Here is a 19,990-nt window from a genome sequence, read left to right on the forward strand (position 1 = left end):
TTAATTCCTAGTGCATGTTTGGAGAACAAACAAATTATTATAGCTAATGTCAAGAATTATCATTACAAATTACCATATAAAATATATTGTATTATAAAAACTGCTGTGCGTATAAATAGATAATAACGAATAAAGGTTCGTTTACGTATCAAATCCACCGAATACAATGGTAGCCTTGGCGATTAGTATATCTTAAGCCGATTCATGGAAGTAAGCTCAGTACACACCAACAAGTCGTTCCATAATCAGTTGGCTATGACTAAAACGAAAGCTTTCATATATTGCTTTTGTGCAATTTTACATTATTGCATTGGGGATGATCTCGAAGTAAAAACATCCCAAGGTGCCCTCAAAGGAGCCTACTTTAAAGCTATCGATGGAAAAAAATATACAGCCTTCATGTCTATACCATATGCCCAGCCACCAATAGGACCATTGCGATTTAAGGCAACTATCCAATATAAGTGAACAATCTTAAAGTGTGAATTATTTCAAACAATATTATTTTCAGGCACCTATCGAAGCCGGGACTTGGGAAGGAGTCAGAGATGCTAGCCAAGATTCTGGAGCTTGCGTTCATAACCACCCATTTTTTAGAGGCACTGAAGTATTTGGCGATGAAGATTGCCTTTATTTGAATGTTTACACACCGTCGGTGAGCACACGACCTTTACTTCAACAATTACAATGTACTGAAGTAGGCACAGATGAATCAATCTTATAATTTAATTAATAGGAGTTTCAAGAGAACTCCCTTTTGCCAGTGATGGTCATCTATCACGGAGGTGGATGGATGATGGGAACTACGAACAAATTTCTCTACGGACCAGACTTTCTGATGGAACGTGACATTGTCCTCGTTAGTGTCAATTTTAGGCTAGGTAAATTTAATCGGTAATGAAGTAATACATGTAGATTGCGATTCATCTTCATGGACGCACAAATATCATTTAAATAAAATCTTATAGGTGCACTTGGATTACTGTCAACAACGGACGAAGCTGCTCCTGGGAATTGGCTATTCAAAGATCAAAATATGGCTTTAAGGTGGGTTAAAAAGCATATAATACACTTTGGCGGTGATCCAAACTTAGTAACGATTTTTGGAGAAAGCGCTCATCACCACATGGTATCTCCAATGAGTCAAGGTCTGGATATATTACTTTTTATAGTACTTTTTCTTTAAAAAAATATACTCACTGATGAAAATTTATTATTACATCTATTCCAGGACTTTTCCACAGAGCGATATTTCATTCTGGTAATGCACTTTCCTTTTGGGGAATCTCAGAAACCGGTCGGGCTCAAAAACAAGCTAAGAAACTTGGTAAAATCATGGATTGTCCTACTGACGACAATGTTAAAATGATAGAATGTCTTCGTACTAAAGATGCTAAAGAAATCATGGGCGCTGATACATTACTTTATGTAAGATATGGTTCCTAGTATTATACCAGAACTCGGCTGTCACGCATTTTGTAACGGTACCCAATTTTCAGGACTGGGATGTTGATCCAATAATTCCGTTCAGACCTGTAGTGGAGCCTCCTAATGAAAATTCATTTTTGTCTGAAGATCCGAGGGTTTTATTTAAAGAAGGTCGTTTCGCTCAGGTGCCAACAATGCATGGACTCAATGAAAACGAAGGATGCCTCAGATCTGGCGGTGGGTAATAAACTGAATAAATGGTAGATGTTTTAATTCATTTGTTGTATTAATAAATATTTTACAGCAATTTATACCATACCTGGATACATGGAAGAATTCGCTGAGAAGTTCGATGTTTTGGCACCACCTTCGTTTGGATACGAACTTGCAAAAGATCCTGCTGTTATTACCGCAGCTATCAAAGATTTTTATTTAAATGGAAATACTATCAATATCAACACAATCATGAATTTAACAGATGTCAGTTTATTTTGAGATATGTACAAACATGCTATGTTTTTTCATATTTTAGAACATTTATAATTTCAGATATATACTGACTCATATTTTACTACCGGTTTAGACGAAACATTGGTTTTGTCATTACCAAAGACTTCAGAACCAGTGTATTTGTATTTTTTTACTTTCAAAGGAAGATTGAGTTTTTCCGTTCCTTTCGGTGACCCTGTACGAGATTATGGTAAAATTTTGGATGTAATTTCTATTCAATGTTTGTTACTTAGTATTGATTGTTTTTAAATAATATTACAAATTGAATATTTTAGGAACTTGTCACGGTGATGAATTAATATATTTGTTCAACATTGGAGGTTTTCCAGCTCTCGAAGGACGAGAAAAAGATGTATCAGATGCGTTCGTTACAATATGGACAAATTTTGCCAAGACTGGGTATGTTGTGCAACACTTTAAGCTTACATAAATTGTTACCTTACTTTGAAAAGGTTTTAACTAACAGTTAAAACAAGTGCGGTTAGAACCCTATCAAAATAAGGTAACGAAACACACATTTTAAATATCTTATTAAGAAAATAACTACATATATCATACTTCCCTACAACATTATTTTAAAATAGAAACCTATGTACATACATTTAATATTTTTCAGTGATCCTTCATCCCCGATTGGTGAAACTAAATTGGGAAACATACCTTCATGGCCCCATTTGGACGCATCCGATTTGTGGAAACATGTTAAAATTAGTGACAAGTTAGAACAACACGATGATTTTTTTAAAACTCGAAGACATTTCTGGAGAAGTCTTCCCTTATGGCCCAAACAGAATTCTGCCGTTTATGTATAAAATGACAAAAAATAACTGTATACACACTCATATACATAATATATTCACATTATTAAAGTCTGATCCTCCACCTCCTGCACAACAAATTAAATAAAAAAATCTATTACTCACAAATATTTTTTAGAGCATTTGAAACAGATAGAATTTGATGTATGTATTTTATATGCAGAAATAAATCTTAAAAAAAAAACTCTAATTGTTTCAGTTACTTAGTGTTATGCTAATTGAAAATATTTTTAGTTTTTTGATTAAGCTCCTGTCTTGTAGTAATAAATTACACTGAGCAATAAAAATCAAGTTTTTTAATTACGAAAGTGGAGACTAAACAATGTTTAATAAGTTTGAGCCGTTTAATTCAAATATGATAGTAATTTTTGTTTTTTCGCTCACGTTTATGAGATATTTATAGCGTTTCAAAAAATGCGCAATTTTTTGGCTTTTCTGATCTTTAAATCAAAATGTAATATTTCTGTGCTCAAAAGGAGTATTGAAATCATTAGTCAAGTGTTTTTTCCATTGATTTTGATTTTTTATTGCTTTAAAATACCTTTTATTTTCATTTTAAAAGTCAAAAAATAAATATATTTTTTAAACATTCCCATACTATTATGCATTTATTTGGTCAGTTTTATATACCATTACGATTATAAGCATTATATTTGCAAGGTATATATTCAAATCCAGTGGACCAAACCTAGTAAAAATTTAAAAGTATCCACTTCAGTATTTTTTTTTTTGTTTCTTAATATTATCAAAGCACTAAAACTTATCAACTACTATTTTTATTGACGTCAATGCATTATACAAAACACAGGGGTGGTTTCAAATGACATTTTACAATAATTGGAAAACTACACAATCAAAGACTTAATGCCTAGTGTTTAATACCATATCATTAATTCGTAGTGCATGTTATGTAGGTGGACATACAAATTACTATAACTAATATCAATTGTTCTCATCATACTTTATTATTTAATATCACGAACAATATAAATATTGTATTATAAAATATGTTGTGCGTCTAAATGGTCAATAATTTATAAAGGTTCGTTTAAGAATCAAATCCATCGATTAAAATGGTAGCCTTGGCGATTAGTATATCTTAAGCCGATTCATGGAAGTAAGCTCAGTACACACCATCAAGTCGTTCCATAATCAGTTGGCTATGACTAAAACGAAAGCTTTCATCTATTGCTTTTGTGCAATTTTGCATTATTGCATTGGGGATGCTCCCGAGGTAAAAACATCCCAGGGTGCCCTCAAAGGAGCCTACTTCAATACTATCAATGGAAGAAAGTATGCAGCCTTCATGTCTTTACCATATGCTCAGCCGCCAATAGGACCATTGCGATTTAAGGTAACCCAATATGAGACAACAATGATATCATATAAATTTCAAATAATACTATTTTCAGGCACCCATCGAAGCTGGAGCTTGGGAAGGAGTTAGAGATGCCAGCATAGATTCTCCAATATGTGTTCAAACTAATCCATTTTTCAGAAGCAACGATGTTGCTGGTGTTGAAGATTGTCTGTATTTGAATGTTTACACTCCAGCTGTAAGCACATGATCTTAATTTCACCCATTGCTAAAATATTCATAGACGACTCAATCTCATATTTTAATTGATAGGAGTTTAAAGAGAGCTCACTACTGCCAGTGATGGTCTTCATTCATGGAGGTGGATGGATCTCGGGGTCTGGCAAAAAATTATACTACGGATCAGACTATCTTATGGATCGGGATATTGTCCTTGTCAGTGTTAATTATCGTCTGGGTAATTTAATTTGAAAATCAGACTTTAATCATATTTTAATGTTGGTTCATGTTAACAATATTAAAACTCGAAGGCGCGTTTGGATTGCTTTCAACAATGGACGAAGCTGCTCCAGGAAATTGGCTGTTCAAAGATCAAAATATGGCTTTAAGGTGGATTCAAAAGCATATAGTACACTTTGGTGGTGATCCAAACTTAGTCACAATATTTGGAGAAAGTGCTGGTGCTGCCAGTGTTCACTATCACATGCTGTCACCAATGAGTCAAGGTATGAAGTAAAACAAATTTTTCTGCTTCGCTGCAACTATTCATCGACTAATATTGTATGTACCCTTTGATTTCAACGGGTGGTTTCGGAAAGGAATTGATACACGAATTAAAATAAAGTTAAGTTAAGTTAAGTTATATATATAAATATAATATAAGGTAATTTATAGGCGCGCGCCTACACGTATTAGGGCGAAATCACACAGGGAAGAACGGCACGTCGTGTGCTTGGCTCCGCGCTGTGGGGTCTCCTACATTTCTTAAAATATTGGATACACCGTAATCGATCACTGTCAAGCAAGGATAAATACAAGGATACAATTTTACCGAAAACATTCCAGGGGGTTAATTTAGGAACCGTTCGCCCGCGTCGAAATGATGAATGAATGTGTGTATGTGTGTACGCTTTCGCGCATCTAACGCTGACCACACCCGTTCCAAGGCAGGCATTCAATATCAGGAGCACATGTCAGACGCGCAGGTCCCCACTTCCCCACTACTCCGCGGCTCATCGATAATATCTAGCGTCACGCCACACTTCTATGCATAACTATACTCATGGTATTATTTAAAAAAAAAAATTAATATCCATACTTGTCGATGCACCGCACATACTTACAAGCATACGGGCGAAATCAAACAGCGGTGAATGTGGGACGTAGGTTTTTTTTTTTTGATAGTTTTAAACATATAGAAAAAATGTCGCGTTCATGGGATGCGTACAAGGTATAGTCCTTTCAAAACGTCCAAAATAAAATAAAATAAAATTGTATGCCTGTATTTATCCTTGCTTGGCAGTGATCAATAGCGGTTTTAAGAAATGTAGGAGAACTTGTCGACGTTCCACATACCACATCCTGCGCTGTGTGATTTCACCCTACATCGCGTCTGTTTGTATGATATATACCTATACTATTATACCATTTATTATGACTATTTCAGGACTTTTCCACCGAGCGATATTGCATTCTGGAAATGCTCTTTGTTCTTGGGCAATTTCACCACCCGGTCATCCACAAAAACAAGCTAAGAAACTAGGTAAAATTATGGGTTGTCCTATTGATGACAGTCTAAAAATGGTAGAGTGTCTTCGTACTAAGAAAGCTGACGAAATCGCAGCCGCTGATAGATTATTTTATGTGAGATATGATTCCAAACACTACACCTGAGCTCTACTGTCACGCATTTTGTTACCGTATATAATTTTCAGGAATGGGACTTTGATCCGATAGTTCCATACAAAGTAGTAGTGGAACCTCCGAATGAAAATGAGTTTTTGTCCGAAGACCCAAGAGTTTTGCTAAAAGAAGGTCGTTTCGCACAAGTACCAACAATGCATGGACTCAATGAAAACGAAGGAGCCATCAGAACCGCTGGTGGGTACTCGACTAAATAAATAGTTGATATTTGAATTCGGTTACTATACAAATGATTATTTAATAGGAATTTTCGGCAAATCTGAATTAATGGAAGAATTCGCTGAGAAATTCGATTCTTTGGCACCAGCTTCGTTTGGATATCAAGATTCAAAAGATCCTGCTGTTATTACCGCAGCTATCAAAGAATTTTATTTGAATGGAATTACTATCAATTCCGATACGTACTTGAATATAACAGATGTGAGTTAGTTTAAAGAATCTATCTACTTTCTTTTAACATACATAACTGAAAACATTCATGATTTCAGATATATAGTGATTCGAGCTTTACTTCTGGTTTAGACGAATCGCTGAAATTGTCGATGCCGAAAACTTCAAATTCAGTGTATATGTATTTCTTTTCTTTCAAAGGAAGACACAGCTATTCACAATTCTTTGGCGACCCTACACGAAATTATGGTAAAACTATAATTAAATGTTAACTTCATTGTTTATTTTTAATACTTCATTTTTTATGAACAGTTTTACAAATTAAATATTTAAGGAGCCTGTCATGGCGATGAATTAATATATTTGTTCAGCGGTGGACTTTTTCCGGAACTGGAAGGACAAGAAAAGGATGTTTCAGATTCCCTACTTTCAATATGGACAAATTTCGCAAGAACTGGGTGCGTAAATGCATCTTAAAATTATAAATTTATATTATTTTTCTTCCAGCTTATTAAAATCTAGTCGATATGTGAAAAATCCCCTAATTTTTGTTATATATTTTGAACATAAAGTTCAAATTACGAAATATAATTATGTGGTGTGAAATCGAAAAATCGCTCACTCAATAAGTTGAATATTGAAAATGCACATTAAGATGTTGCAATAGATTGCATCAGTAATTCAACTATTTAAATTATCAATTTTTGTCTCAATCAAGGGAAATGCCAATGTATCCTTGCGCCTGTTACTAAGAGTTGGCGCGAACAAATGCGCGTGTGTAGTGTCGGTAAATAGGTGTATAGCATGCTGACACACTGCATTCAATAATAAAAAAAGATGGCCTGTCCCTTTCGCGCCCGAGAACGCGCCAACTCTCAGTAACAGACCTGTATGTATGCATAAAAATACCAATTTGAACTTAAATAAAGCTGAAATACTATATATTGAATTTAAGAAATATACAGATTTTATAATTTTTAGTGATCCTTCATCGCCGGTTCGCGAAACTAAATTGGGTAACATACCGTCTTGGCCAAAATTAGATACATCTGATAAGTGGAAACACGTTAAAATCAGTGACAAGTTAGAAAAACACGATGATTTATTTAAGGATCGAAGACATTTCTGGAGAAGTCTTCCTTTGTGGCCTAAACAGCATTCCGCTGTTTATGTATAATAGAAATGAAGCTTAATAATAACCTTGTAAAAAATTTTGTATTTATGAGTCTGGTCCTGCGGCTTAACATAGCAATTTAATGAAAACTGTTAACTAGATATTTTAGAACATTTGAAATATACATTTTGTCATAATTGTAACGTTTGAGAGAAGAATAAATGTTTTGACGTATTAAAATTATCTCAATAATATTTTCCAGTCACATTTTTTATTTTAAATACAAAATTAATACAATTTAAATATTTTGGCCATGCCAAGTACCAAAAAAGCCAGTGACATTTTTTTTTTTAAACTTTGGACTGTTTCTATGCTAAAAAATCAAGATATATTTAATTTAAATATTTCAAAGTCTATTAAAACCATTACAAACAAATTTAACTGTATTTTTTTATTAAATAATAAAGTGAATAAATAGATACATCTTAGGATGAATATATTTTGATCAATATTTATTTACTAAACGATCAGTATTTTTTATACCAAAATGATCAATATTATATATAAAATCTGGTTATTAAAAAATACTTAAATGTTAGTAGGAAACTTAGCTTACTTAATGTATGTAAGTATAATTTTAAAATGTAGTCAATATTAATCAAAAAAGTAATCAATATTATATTTCATATATGGTTAGTAAAAAACAGAAATGTTAGTATGACTATTTTTGATTGAGAAAACCCCAGTCTTTTATATATTTTACAGTGAAAGTGACAGTTGTATGATGCGTCGCCGATACGAATCACGCCACCCCACGTCACAACCCCACTCCTCTCCATCCCCACTCAGATGCCAAACTCACTCGGAAATGGCTCCCACGTTGGAACGCGCAAGGCGAAAAGGTGTCCTCCAGGAACACGTTCTAAATGGAAAACCTGGACGTATTATGTCATAGGGTTCTCCTGGTTCTAAGGTCCTCATCAAAATGCAGCCAGCTATACGAACTGGCGAGAGAAAACCTGGAGACCCGGTCACAAGGTCCTTCCTCTACGTAGACGGCTTCTGGCTGTTCCGTAAGCAACGGCGTATGAAGAAGGCGAGAGCTCCAGGAATTATACAGCTACTACTAGACTCGACCGCACGTGTATCCTCGGCTCTCGGGATGCAGCTGGGACACACGATTGTGTCCGTTGGAAGTCCGATCAAGAAGAGAGCGCTTCTCGCGCGCGTCCGGAAACTACGTCTGGGGGGTGAGGATCGGTTGGATGCCAACCCAACCATTGGCATTGCTGCCAACTGAAGGGACGATGGGGAGGTGTAGTGTTACACTATATTAATTTTTAATTTTTCAGCAAGCAGTATGGCTTAATGGTAGCTTGTATGTTTAGCACCAAGTAATCAGTGGGTTTGATCCACCATACTGCTGGTTAGATTTGGGGGTATTTGTGACTCCAAATCGATCGTTTCTTATCAGAGTTTGCCAATTTTATCTGATCGTTGTTGAAACGGTTCCTCAAAATTGGCAAAAAATCAACTCTCCTGTCATCAAAAATCTTCTGTATTTATTGTGTGTATAATTTGTAAAAATTATGTACAAAATCGAAATCCATAGATGTCTCTATGGATTAATTCTGTAATTAATTAATTGTTATTTCGTGTTCTTCAAATTCTGAAAATACAGTGATTTATGTAATAATAAAATGCTGCATTGTTTGTAATTAATTTAGGAAGTCCAGGAAGGCGCATTGGGGTCTTCCTGGTATATGTACATATATCTATGTAAAAATAAAATAAAAAATATTTAATTTGAAATGGAAAATATTAATTTTATATGGAAAACCTCTACTGATAATTCTTTAAATATAATACTGATCAAAATGTATAAAATACTGATCGTTTAAATACAAGTCAAAAACTTACGGTTCGGTGATTACTAGTCAAATGTGAACCGGTCACAGGACAACCGGTCGCTCTAGATCGGTCACACGTGATCACCCGTCACACTAAAACTGGTCACACCCTAAAACTGGTCACGAGAAAACTGGACATACCCTAAAATCGGTCACGAGGAAACTGGTTGACCGATTTTAGGGTGTGACCATTTTTCTCGTGACCAGTTTTAGGGTAAGACCAGTTTTAGTGTGACGGGTGATCACGTGTGACCGATCTAGAGCGACCGGTTGTCCTGTGACTGGTTCACATATGACTAGTAGTCCGTTTACCAATCTTACATCGCTTTTTTAATTTCAACTGGCAGCCCAAATACTAAAACAAATATTTTTAATAGATGGCAACAGTGACGATAATTTTGACAGTTGTGTAGTGTGGCCGCTATTACTGTCATTTTCCCGACATCACATAGTATGACTAATAACGGTAGGAATGCACGATGCCTTTTTGACCACAACTAATGAAAAACACCCCTTTCCTTGTATATTTATCATTCAAAATATTCCAATTCCAATATTCCAATATTGGCTCTACTTAGTTGATATATGATATGAAGAAGAGAATTGCCAATTTTTTTTATTACCTGAAACTGAAAATATTGGCGAATCATCAATTTCAGCTCATTCATATTAAATATACTCTCAACATTATACTGATAATTTAATATTTTTAAACATTTTCATTATTTTCTAAATTATATTTATTTATATTTTCAAATCTAAAGCCTATTATAGTCTGTATGTAAATCTAAATTGTATTTCTAGCAAGCATGTTGTCTTTGAATTGGAACCATCACAATAGCAATTTGAAAGAGGGGTTCACCAATGCTCAACAGGTGATTTTTTCTTTCATCTCACTTTCTTTCATCTCACTATTTTTATTATAACGATTTTCATACTTTTGTAGAACGGCGAATTTGTGGATATGACGGTGGCTGCAGATGGACATCTAGTAAAAGTACATCAACTGATACTCGGCATAGCAAGCCCTTACATTAAAAGCTTAATACAATCGGCCACTTGCAAACATCCTATCATATTTCTCAATGTAAGTAATACACAGCACTGTACTATAATACGTGATAGTAAACTACTATATAATGTACTATAATACGTGATAGTCAACAGACTACTGTACTATAATACAATGTAATGTAATTCTTCAATATATATTGAATTTCAGAATGTATCATACAATACATTGTGTAGCCTTTTGGAATATATGTACGCCGGCGAAGTTGTAATAGGCGAAGAGAATCTGGATCAGTTTTTAAATGCTGCTAAAGCGTTACGGATCAAAGGCTTAGATGTTATGGTAATACTGTCATGATAATGTTTAGTGTAATGTCGATAAATGGTATGATTATTTAGTTGTTTACAATTCGTAGGATGAAAATTTGGATATTACTAAAGAAATAGATCTAGATATTGTAGATCAGAAGGCACCGATTGAAGTGTTAGATAATGAAATCATTTCGATACCATCACAACCATTACCGACAACCTCGAGTTCAGCAGAAGCAGCCCCTCGGCAGGGAATTAAAAGAAAATTTGTAGAAAACCCTATCAAATCGCCACGGTAATTCCGTTAAAACGTTAACTACATTTGTTGACTGCACGTCGTTAATGAAATATTCACTTTTTCAGACCGCTATTGCTCAAGAATAATAAAATACTGTCAAACGAAATATTACAGAATAATACAGAAGATGCACCAAGTACACCTGAAATGAATCCACTGACAAAAGACGATGAACTCAAAGACAACTGTTTGTCAGATTTAGGTCTCACTCCGGTAACTAGCAACTGTGTGAATCAACAAGGTTTAAAGCTTAACTTTTTTTTAATTCTATTCATTGGCGGCTCGTCTTTAACCTTTTGAATGCTGAACGACGCCGATCAGCGTTTTACCAACAAGTCCATGAACCTGAAATACGCCGATAGGCTTTGTTTTTTGAGTATGTAAAAATAAACAAGAATAATACCCGTTAAGCCTTTCCAGGTAGCATTGAAAAAAAAATGCATTGAACATGGGTCGTGGAATCCGTGTCAATATTTATAAACACTGGTGACACCGGAATTTATACGCATATCAGAATTATCCAATGGAAATCCCTAACTGCTGAGTATTTTAGATTGTGGCTTGGAATTTAGATTGTGAGCATTACATCTTAACAACAATGAAGAAGATGGAACTAGTTTTAGGAAAATACATTAATTAATAGACTTGTTTTGTTTATTTTATATTGTTGCAAGATATACATATTAGAGAGTCTAAACACACCTTTACAAAACTCGAAATCCTCAGCGGTAGTTATCTAGGGTTTGTTTGGATTAGCTACAATTTTTATATCTGCTATCTATTGGATTTCTAAATAATTATACTTGGAAATGTTGGCGAAATTTTCAGTGTGGCGGGCTTTCAACAGAAAAGACTTCAGCACTCGAAGGGTTAAGTTCTTTTTTGGAAAAAAAATAAATATGTAGGGGGAGGAGGCTTTAGCCTCCTCGTGCTCCATCTTTTTTTTATTAAAATCACGAGCCGCCCCTGATAATATTTATACGTTTTACTTTTTCTAATAGATATTTTCTTTAGCAGAACTGCAATATACAGTGTCGAATCGTGGATCCTTACAATTAATTCTTAATCGCTACATATACAACATATTCAGCAAAAAGAATAGTGGACAGAATCGTAGATGGAGGTGTGTGGATTACAGAGATCATAAGTGTCCCGCTTGTGCCACTACCAGCGGTAATGTAGTCATACGAAGGTGAACAAATAACTATATTATAATCTAGTGCACATTGTACATATGTAATACTTTGGTATTTATTATCAATCGTTTATTTCAGGACCAATATGCACAATCATCCATTTCATGATAAAAAAATTATGCTAAAGCTTGAGAAAAGGGCGATCTATTCTGCAATTAAAGCGGATGACAGTAAAAGCTCATAGATTCCTTGTAAAAGATTAATCATGCATATTTGTATACATTCATTAAAATGCTTGTTACCAAATATCATGTTCGTAATAAGTATCCTTGCAAAATACTCACATGAAAATACGAATATTCAACTTTGCAATTTGTGATAATAATTAGATTACATATGTATATGTATGTATGTATGTACATACATATGCATTTTTACATTATTTTATTTGTTGATTTGTTTATCAGTGTCCTAATTAATATTCTGATTATTTTTTTTAATTCTTTACATATTGACTATATTATAACTTGATAAATAAAATATTTTGACATGTTTTATTGTAATTTCCTTTTATTAATTTGTAAAAATCCCATTTTTTTATTGAAACATAATCAGAAAAATCTAGTGTCATGGGTTCGATTCCCACTAGAGTCCCGTTGTTGACCAGATCTTGGTTTGTGACTCATGGTCGATCGTTTCTTATCAGAATTTGTCAATTTTTACAAACCTCCTTTATGTTTCACTTACGATTACAATTCAGAGGACAATTTAACCTCTTATCCGATCGTTTTTCTGATTTTCATTGATACGGTTCCTGTAAAAATTGGCATTCCCTCCCCAATTTCTCTCGCAAACCTTGAGTTGTTCAGTGTCTCGTGGTTCGCCGATTGTATACAAAAATGCTGCAAAAAATTTCTCCATGGATGTCTCTGTCGATGATTAATGTACAAAAATATTCTTACTGTATAAAATTATTATTGATCGTATTATATAATTAAAAAATTTTGCAATGTAATTTACAATGTTTGACAATATTTACAATGTTCGTCCACACAAAATGTAAAGTATATAATGGTTATGTATCACATGTAATTCCATGTTTCTTGATTTGTATAGTACACTCGTCGCTTTGGATGCAATCTGTTAGACGAGTGTACATGATTTATTAAATAAATAAGTTCAAGACAAGAACAGTCTTGCCTAGTCGGGGCCCAAATCCAGTGCCTCCCCTGCATGTGATAATCGGTAATTGGATTATTACGCACATTTCGATCGCCCAAAAGACAATTTTTGCCATGAAAATCGCGAATACGGAATGTTTGGCACTTGAGTTCTCATTAGTATGATGGACTTGTAGGCGGGGTAGGAAGTTTTGACCGTATCCCAGCCTAACGAAACACTGTTGTGCTTGTTTTAAGTTGTTTTATTGTTTGCCTAAATATTGTACAAGTGTATTAGAATATTTGAGGAAGTTTCTCGAAGCGGCTATTGGCTGCTGACTGGTGTCGTGCGGCTGCTGGATCTGTAATGTGTCGTTGCTCTAGATCCGGCTGAGTTGCAAGCGTTCTTCCATTGTAGGGTAGTGTAGTGGTAGCTGGTCAGATGCTGGATGTCGACTGCTGTCGTGGTGGTTGCTGAAGTCTGACTGGTTGTTGTCCACTCGTGGTGGCTGTTGGAGCTTGACTGGTTGTCAATGCAGCATGGTCTGCTGCTGTGTGTTGACTGAAGTTGTCTGGGTTGGATCTCCTTTTATATTGTTTTTGGGGGTCCACGTGACTTGTTTCTGAGAACCGCAGGTGGTGTTTGCTTATTGGAAGTACACGTGTGCAAGTTGTGCGAGGAATGTGGTTCGTTGTTAGGGTGGAATATTCTCGAATATGTGGCGTCGTTCCACTCGATTTAGTTTTTATCGCCCTTTGTTCCAGTGAGTCTGGATGTTTGTTCAATGGATTACAATGTAGTTGTTGTTTGTGCACTTTAATGGGTGCAGGTGTTCTTCGACTTCGCGTCGTTCTACTTGATTTGTTGGGGTGGAAGTTTCTGGACTCGAGATGACGTCAATGGTTGAGCGTGAGAAATGTATTCTCCGTCGCAATAGATGTTTCGATTGCGGTGACGAGATTCCTACAGACTTTTCGGCTGCCAGATGTTCCGTTATAGAGATAATAGTGACTTTTGGGCGAGCGCTTTGTGGGCAATAGTCAATGCATACATAGATGTACACAGAGAAATGTAATAATAATAGAAGTGCCCTTATGAATAAATATTTGCTGTCAATATTACGCGATACGTCTCTATAAATAAATACGCTACAACATACGAAATACAATCGGATTAATTTACTTATAAAAATGTATCCCATGTTGTTTATTGTGTGTTTTTGAATGCATTTTTACCAATGCTTGCCCGTCTTGCGAGTAATATAAACAAACAGAGAAGTTTTTATCGGACATACGTCGAGCACCAAGCATCAAATACGACTGATGCTAAAATTATTTAGGATTGTCTGTGGACAGTCACTTGACAACAATATGACGCCTAAAGCAATTTCTCTGGATATAACATACATGTGCAGGGCTTTTTTTTGAAAAGAAAAGTTGCCGCAACTCACTTGTCAAGTTTTTTATTGTAAAAGATTATATTCAAATTATATTATATAGATTATAGAATATTCGTTTGAAACATAAAAAATGCTGAGACAAAAAGGTGCCGGAACGCCATTCCACCGCGTTACATGGGAAAAAAAGCCCTGTACACGTGTATACCAATTACTGAGGTTTTTCCGTGGTAAACGGATTATTTCACATTATTGATGGAGTTTTTGGGTGCCAGATGTTCCGTGATCGAGATTTTAGTGACTTGCGCGAGATCGCTTTTTGCAGAATAATCACCGAACCATTTTCCGTATTAAAAAATGTCTTGAATTTTTATACATAATATTGCTTCGTAACTCACATCGATTAATAAGAAAGCTTTTCTAGAAAAAAAAGGTTCGGTGATTACTGGTCACAAAATACTCGTCACGAAGTCACTAAAATCTCTATAACGGAACATCTGGCTGCCGAAAAGTCCATCATACTAACGAGAACTTGAGTGCCAAATATTGTGTATTTGCGATTTTCATGGCAAAAATTGTCTTTGTGGCCACCGCAATGTGACGAATAGTCCAATTACCGAAAATAATATGTGCAAAAGATGAAATGGATTTGGTCGTACAATGTGTTGTTATGTCAAGTGTCAAGCACAGTAAATGACCGGCTGTCAGTGTTGAGTGCTGATATCGTAATATATAACCTAAAAATATGTGGGGCGGGGGAGCAATGAGACAGATTACGTCATTATGGGGGCGATTGGGACCCCTAGCGACAGGGGCGGCGCCCCGTCGATGCTTATGCCTGAGTCGACCTCGAATGTCAGTCACACCCCAACCCACAGAAAAGCCGAGAGGGTTGAAGGGAGCGATCACCTGGAAGTCGGCAACTTTCACATTATTAGGCGGAGGGGCGCTGCTCGCCTACATGCAATATCTCAAGGGAGAGAAAGACAAAAAAATGGATAAGGAAAGACAAAGATCCCTCGGCAAAAGTGCCATCGGAGGAAATTTCGAATTGATCGACAGCGAGGTGGGTATCAGGTTTGAAAATCTATTAAAATAAATTTTCACCCTATAAATTTCATTTTTGTTTTATTTCAGGGCAACATAAGAAAAAGTGATGAATTTTTAGGGAAATGGTTGTTGATATATTTCGGATTTACACATTGTCCGGACATATGCCCAGACGAATTGGAGAAAATGAGCGCCGTTATCGACGAAATCGGTGAGGCCCAAATTTTTATACTATAAATTATTACCTGTATGCAACTCTATCAATGATTAGTTACAAGAAAACGTTTATTTACTTATTTTTATATCAAAAATATTCTATTTTCAATCATTTAACCCTTTGAATGCTGAACAACGCCAATCGGCGTTTTGCTGACAAATCCATGGGCCTGAAAAACGCCGATCGGCGTTGTATATCGTACATCAACATACTACCTGCTAAGCCTTTAACCCTTTGCCCACGGCAATAAATATAGCGAACAAGCCCTGTACGCGGCACCTTTTTCGCGAATTTGGCAATCAAGTTTTCGGATTAACAGATTTTAATATTTACTCAAGTAACCAGATATGTTAATTAACACATAAAGTATTATTTTAAACAATAAAATACATAATTTATGTCGTAGTTTTGACTTAATTGTCAAATAATCATTCTTCATACAATTGAGACGTATCGTCGCCATTGTTCAACAGACGTGACGTCACATAAACGAGGTTTCACTATGGTTAAAAAAAAAACTAATTTTAACTGGTATATATTCATTTTAAGCAAATTGAATAGTTGGCATTCAACTCTCAGTAATATATTCAACCAATTTTGAACCTTAAAACAGTTGAAATAGGCGCATATAAGCCTCAAAATCCTGTGCAAAGTTCAGAAATTCTATGGAAAACAGCCGCGCTACAGACTTGTCGCCCAAAGCTTCCATAGAAGACGGCTGCGGGCAAACGGTTAAAGGTAGCATTGAATATGGGTCGTGTAATCCATGTCATTCATTTGTCAACGTTTATAAAGACTCGCTTACACCGCAATTTCTGAATTTATAACCATAGCAGAATTACCCGATAGAAATCTCTAACTGTTGAGTATTTTAGATTGTGCCTTGTTATTTACATAGATTGTGAGCATTACATTTTAACAACAATGAAGAAGATGGAACTAGTTTTGGTAAAATACATTCATTAATAGACTCTTTTTGTTTATTTTATATTGTTGCAAGATATATTAGAGAGTCTTCTAAACACACCTTTACAAAACTCGAAATCCTCGGCGGTAGTTATTTAGGGTTTGTTTGGATTCGCAACAATTTTTATACCTGCTTTCTATTGGATTTCTAAATAATTCTAGTTGGAAATGTTCAGCATGGTGGGCTTTCAACAGAAAAGACGTCAGCACTAAAAGGGTTAAATACACATTGTTTGCAAGCGAAATTTTGAACAAATCTATTTCTTTTTATAGATAAACAACCAGGTGGTCCCACTCTGCAACCACTGTTCATTTCTGTAGACCCCACAAGAGACACTCCAGCCATCGTTGGAAAGTAATAATAAACGCATACATCCACATCTTCAATGTATTTAAAATGTTGCTATATCTGTTTGGAACTGATTTTCAGATACGTCAAGGAATTTTCTCCCCGGCTGTTGGGTTTGACGGGTTCCGTAGATCAAGTGAAGAACGCTTGCAAAGCATACCGTGTGTATTTCAGCGCTGGACCGAAAGACTCCGACGAAGATTATATAGTAAGTTGAATGCGTTGATTAAATTTAAAGCATATTGCATGTAACACAAATGTGTATATTTTTATTTCCAGGTCGATCACACCATTATAATGTATTTAGTGAACCCGAAAGGAGAATTCGTCGATTATTACGGCCAGACTAAGAACTCTACTGAAATATGCGCATCACTTAATTTCCACGTCGCGAAATACGACAGTGTCAATAAAAAAGGATGGTTTTCTAGTAACAGTTAGAGATCATGCGTACATTGAACGAATGAGTGGTGTCAGTATTTTAAGCGTTTTTAGTCATAATAATGATTTTATTCTACGATTATAATTTTTGCACTCGAAATGTACAAAAGAGGATGGCATTACATTTAAAAATTTATTAAAAATTATTTTTGTCTTGTTTAAATTTATTGCATTTGCATATTAACACATACTAAATTTTGATTAATGTAATTAAAACTGTTACATAGAAATACACGAATATGTATGCAAATATTTCCATATTTTAAATGATTAAAAATAGAAATGCAGCTTTTTGTATTATTATTTACTATTTATATACATACATACATACATACATGTGTTAAGCGGGCTCTTCACTCACGTGCGAACACGGCGGGCACTCGCGCCGCGAGTGTGGTGACATATTTTTACTAACCCCTTAGCGCCAGTGGAGTAGCTAGAAATTTTTAGGCCCTGAAGCAAAAATTTCTCCCCACTTCCTGGCCAGTTTGTTAATACTTTACTAACAAACTGGCATTCTCATAATTTACTAACATTCTCATATTCATATTCATAGATTCAACATCAAAGTGGCTTCGTCTAAACTTTAAAGTAAGATCTCGTTTCTGCAATATTTTCGAACTCGAGGGGCTACACGCCTGATTTGTTATTGACACGCCTACTTAGTGTATAGCAGTGGCGTACGGTGAAATTGTTTCATATCGATCATGGGCGGTGATACTTTGTATCATTCTGCGTAATGTTAGCTACGCCACTGGACTTCGCGCAGTTGCGAAGTTCCCTGCAAAAAACGGGGATCGCCACGAAGCGCGAAACGCACACTCACATTTCGACTCACACGCGGAGTTTCCGGTTTACGGCGCGAGTGAAGCTTCGCAGTTTAGTTTGCGTGCTCAACGAGAATGGACGACGATGTAGCTGCTGCTGCTGCTGTGACTCTGTGTGCTATAACGTGCTACAATTATGCCTATATTAAAAATATACTTACAGAATTTATTGTATTTTTCGTACAAACGCCTTCCCCAAGAAATGAGTCCATCACATCATAAGCAAACCATATAGGTTTATAGATTTCACTGGGGACGCGACAATTGGTGCAAGTCCAAAAGGTTCAACGACAAAATGTACCCGAAAATTAGTGCACTGACAAAATGTACCCGCGACAAAATGTTCACGCGACAAAATGTCCACAGAAATAATGTTCAAGCGACAAAATGTTCAAAAATCCTAAATTTTCCTATTTTAATGGAAAAAGTAACTTTTTATTGTATTATATTTATCGATGTATATGGTACTTTTTTATAGTATAGATCGCGGATGTTATTAAATTAGTAATAAATTACAGGTGTTCTCAACCGCACCAACATATTCTTATTTAAATTGAACAATTACATTTTAAGCGAATGTCATTGTGACTCATTGAATATCATTTTAACCCTTTGGCTGCTACGAGGTTTTTCAATGTCCAAGCGAAAAATGCTAACATTTGTAATTATTTTGAAAAAAAATAAATATAATATTTTTTTTTACATACTTACTTCGCCGAACACTCGTAATTTTTATAATACTTTATATACATTTTTAAGAAGCAGTCGTGGACTTGTGCTCTCTCTTTCTGTCTTGCTTTTACATGCGTGCGTGCGAAAGAGATACCTACATATATACACTAAATAAGTTTTGACGATTGTTTTCCGAGGCTTTATTCTTTTCAATAATCTATTTTTAGATATCGATGTATCCTTATAACATGCGATATATTCGAAACAGGTAGCGGTCTCTCTCTCTTTCTTTCTTGGTTTTAATTGTGTACGTGTGAGCGAGACACACAAGGATGCGAAGTTTCTAATAATCAAATAATTTTTCAACATGTATCATAAACATTTTGTATGCATTTCAGTTGCATTTGATTGATTGCATGAATTCGTGACGTCTCGTGACCTATATAATTGAAAGCGGATTTCTATTGTTTTTTGCCATTTATTTTAACTCTGCAAAATGATATCGGACAGTGAAAGTGATGAAAGCGAAATAATAGCTCCTCGCCGAGGAACTCGACAAATCAGCAGCTCTACTGATTCTGAAAATGAATTTATCGATAATAATCAATTCCCAAGTAATAACTCCTTATATGACATTGACAACGAACCCGAAATTTACTTTGATGATGAACCCGAAATTGAAGAGCTTTTATTTAAAAAATTGATAAATATTTATAAAGCTTGATTGAAAAATAAATATAAAT

The 19,990-nt window shown here is 35.2% G+C and overlaps 4 protein-coding genes across 5 annotated transcripts in view; all 4 read left to right on the forward strand.

Annotated features, from left to right (window-relative positions):
- Nucleotides 1-16,732, forward strand: part of LOC143911195 (solute carrier family 25 protein Shawn-like) — a 43,445-nt gene extending 26,713 nt beyond the window's left edge. The window contains exon 10 of the transcript XR_013260557.1: nucleotides 16,216-16,732. The gene's annotated coding sequence lies outside the window, so the exon portion shown is untranslated. The remainder of the gene's footprint in view (nucleotides 1-16,215) is intronic.
- On the forward strand, nucleotides 205-8,456 carry LOC143910401 (uncharacterized). The gene is made up of 24 exons (XM_077428852.1): nucleotides 205-447; nucleotides 512-697; nucleotides 740-881; nucleotides 969-1,148; nucleotides 1,232-1,428; nucleotides 1,500-1,665; nucleotides 1,733-1,908; nucleotides 1,978-2,128; nucleotides 2,214-2,337; nucleotides 2,555-2,656; nucleotides 3,861-4,110; nucleotides 4,169-4,312; nucleotides 4,387-4,531; nucleotides 4,605-4,799; nucleotides 5,741-5,937; nucleotides 6,009-6,174; nucleotides 6,242-6,417; nucleotides 6,486-6,636; nucleotides 6,722-6,845; nucleotides 6,895-6,985; nucleotides 7,055-7,174; nucleotides 7,225-7,265; nucleotides 7,369-7,470; nucleotides 8,267-8,456. Exons 1-24 carry the CDS (start codon nucleotides 205-207, stop codon nucleotides 8,454-8,456), a joined length of 3,759 nt encoding a protein of 1,252 aa, XP_077284978.1.
- On the forward strand, nucleotides 9,613-12,790 carry LOC143911196 (uncharacterized). Of its 2 annotated transcripts, none has more exons than XM_077429976.1 (8): nucleotides 9,613-9,877; nucleotides 10,216-10,286; nucleotides 10,358-10,498; nucleotides 10,634-10,765; nucleotides 10,839-11,029; nucleotides 11,098-11,273; nucleotides 12,047-12,224; nucleotides 12,307-12,729. In XM_077429976.1, exons 1-8 carry the CDS (start codon nucleotides 9,865-9,867, stop codon nucleotides 12,410-12,412), a joined length of 1,008 nt encoding a protein of 335 aa, XP_077286102.1. In that variant the 5' UTR covers nucleotides 9,613-9,864; the 3' UTR covers nucleotides 12,413-12,729. The 2 variants fall into 2 exon arrangements, with proteins under 2 accessions (XP_077286102.1, XP_077286103.1); XM_077429977.1 differs by having other exon boundaries at nucleotides 9,630-9,877; nucleotides 12,050-12,224; nucleotides 12,307-12,790.
- Scox (Synthesis of cytochrome c oxidase) lies at nucleotides 15,350-19,974 on the forward strand. The gene is made up of 5 exons (XM_077429982.1): nucleotides 15,350-15,791; nucleotides 15,863-15,986; nucleotides 17,232-17,313; nucleotides 17,389-17,515; nucleotides 17,587-19,974. Exons 1-5 carry the CDS (start codon nucleotides 15,471-15,473, stop codon nucleotides 17,746-17,748), a joined length of 816 nt encoding a protein of 271 aa, XP_077286108.1. The 5' UTR covers nucleotides 15,350-15,470; the 3' UTR covers nucleotides 17,749-19,974.
- Nucleotides 19,975-19,990: the final 16 nt, after the last annotated feature.

Source organism: Arctopsyche grandis, chromosome 4 (assembly GCF_051622035.1).
Source record: "Arctopsyche grandis isolate Sample6627 chromosome 4, ASM5162203v2, whole genome shotgun sequence".
In the NCBI taxonomy this organism is placed as follows: Eukaryota; Metazoa; Arthropoda; class Insecta; order Trichoptera; family Hydropsychidae; genus Arctopsyche; species Arctopsyche grandis.

Excerpts from the sequence above, each read along its gene's own strand:
- LOC143910401 (XM_077428852.1), top strand. The coding sequence starts at position 205 with ATGGAAGTAAGCTCAGTACACACCAACAAGTCGTTCCATAATCAGTTG. Across the intron at positions 2,338-2,554 it reads ACAAATTTTGCCAAGACTGG|TGATCCTTCATCCCCGATTG; the intron begins GTATGTTGTGCA and ends AATATTTTTCAG. Across the intron at positions 4,532-4,604 it reads CAGTGTTAATTATCGTCTGG|GCGCGTTTGGATTGCTTTCA; the intron begins GTAATTTAATTT and ends TAAAACTCGAAG.
- Scox (XM_077429982.1), top strand. The coding sequence starts at position 15,471 with ATGTGGGGCGGGGGAGCAATGAGACAGATTACGTCATTATGGGGGCGA. Across the intron at positions 15,792-15,862 it reads TCGAATTGATCGACAGCGAG|GGCAACATAAGAAAAAGTGA; the intron begins GTGGGTATCAGG and ends GTTTTATTTCAG. Across the intron at positions 15,987-17,231 it reads CGCCGTTATCGACGAAATCG|ATAAACAACCAGGTGGTCCC; the intron begins GTGAGGCCCAAA and ends TTCTTTTTATAG.
- LOC143911196 (XM_077429976.1), top strand. Across the intron at positions 10,287-10,357 it reads GGTTCACCAATGCTCAACAG|AACGGCGAATTTGTGGATAT; the intron begins GTGATTTTTTCT and ends ATACTTTTGTAG. Across the intron at positions 11,274-12,046 it reads CAACTGTGTGAATCAACAAG|CAGAACTGCAATATACAGTG; the intron begins GTTTAAAGCTTA and ends TATTTTCTTTAG.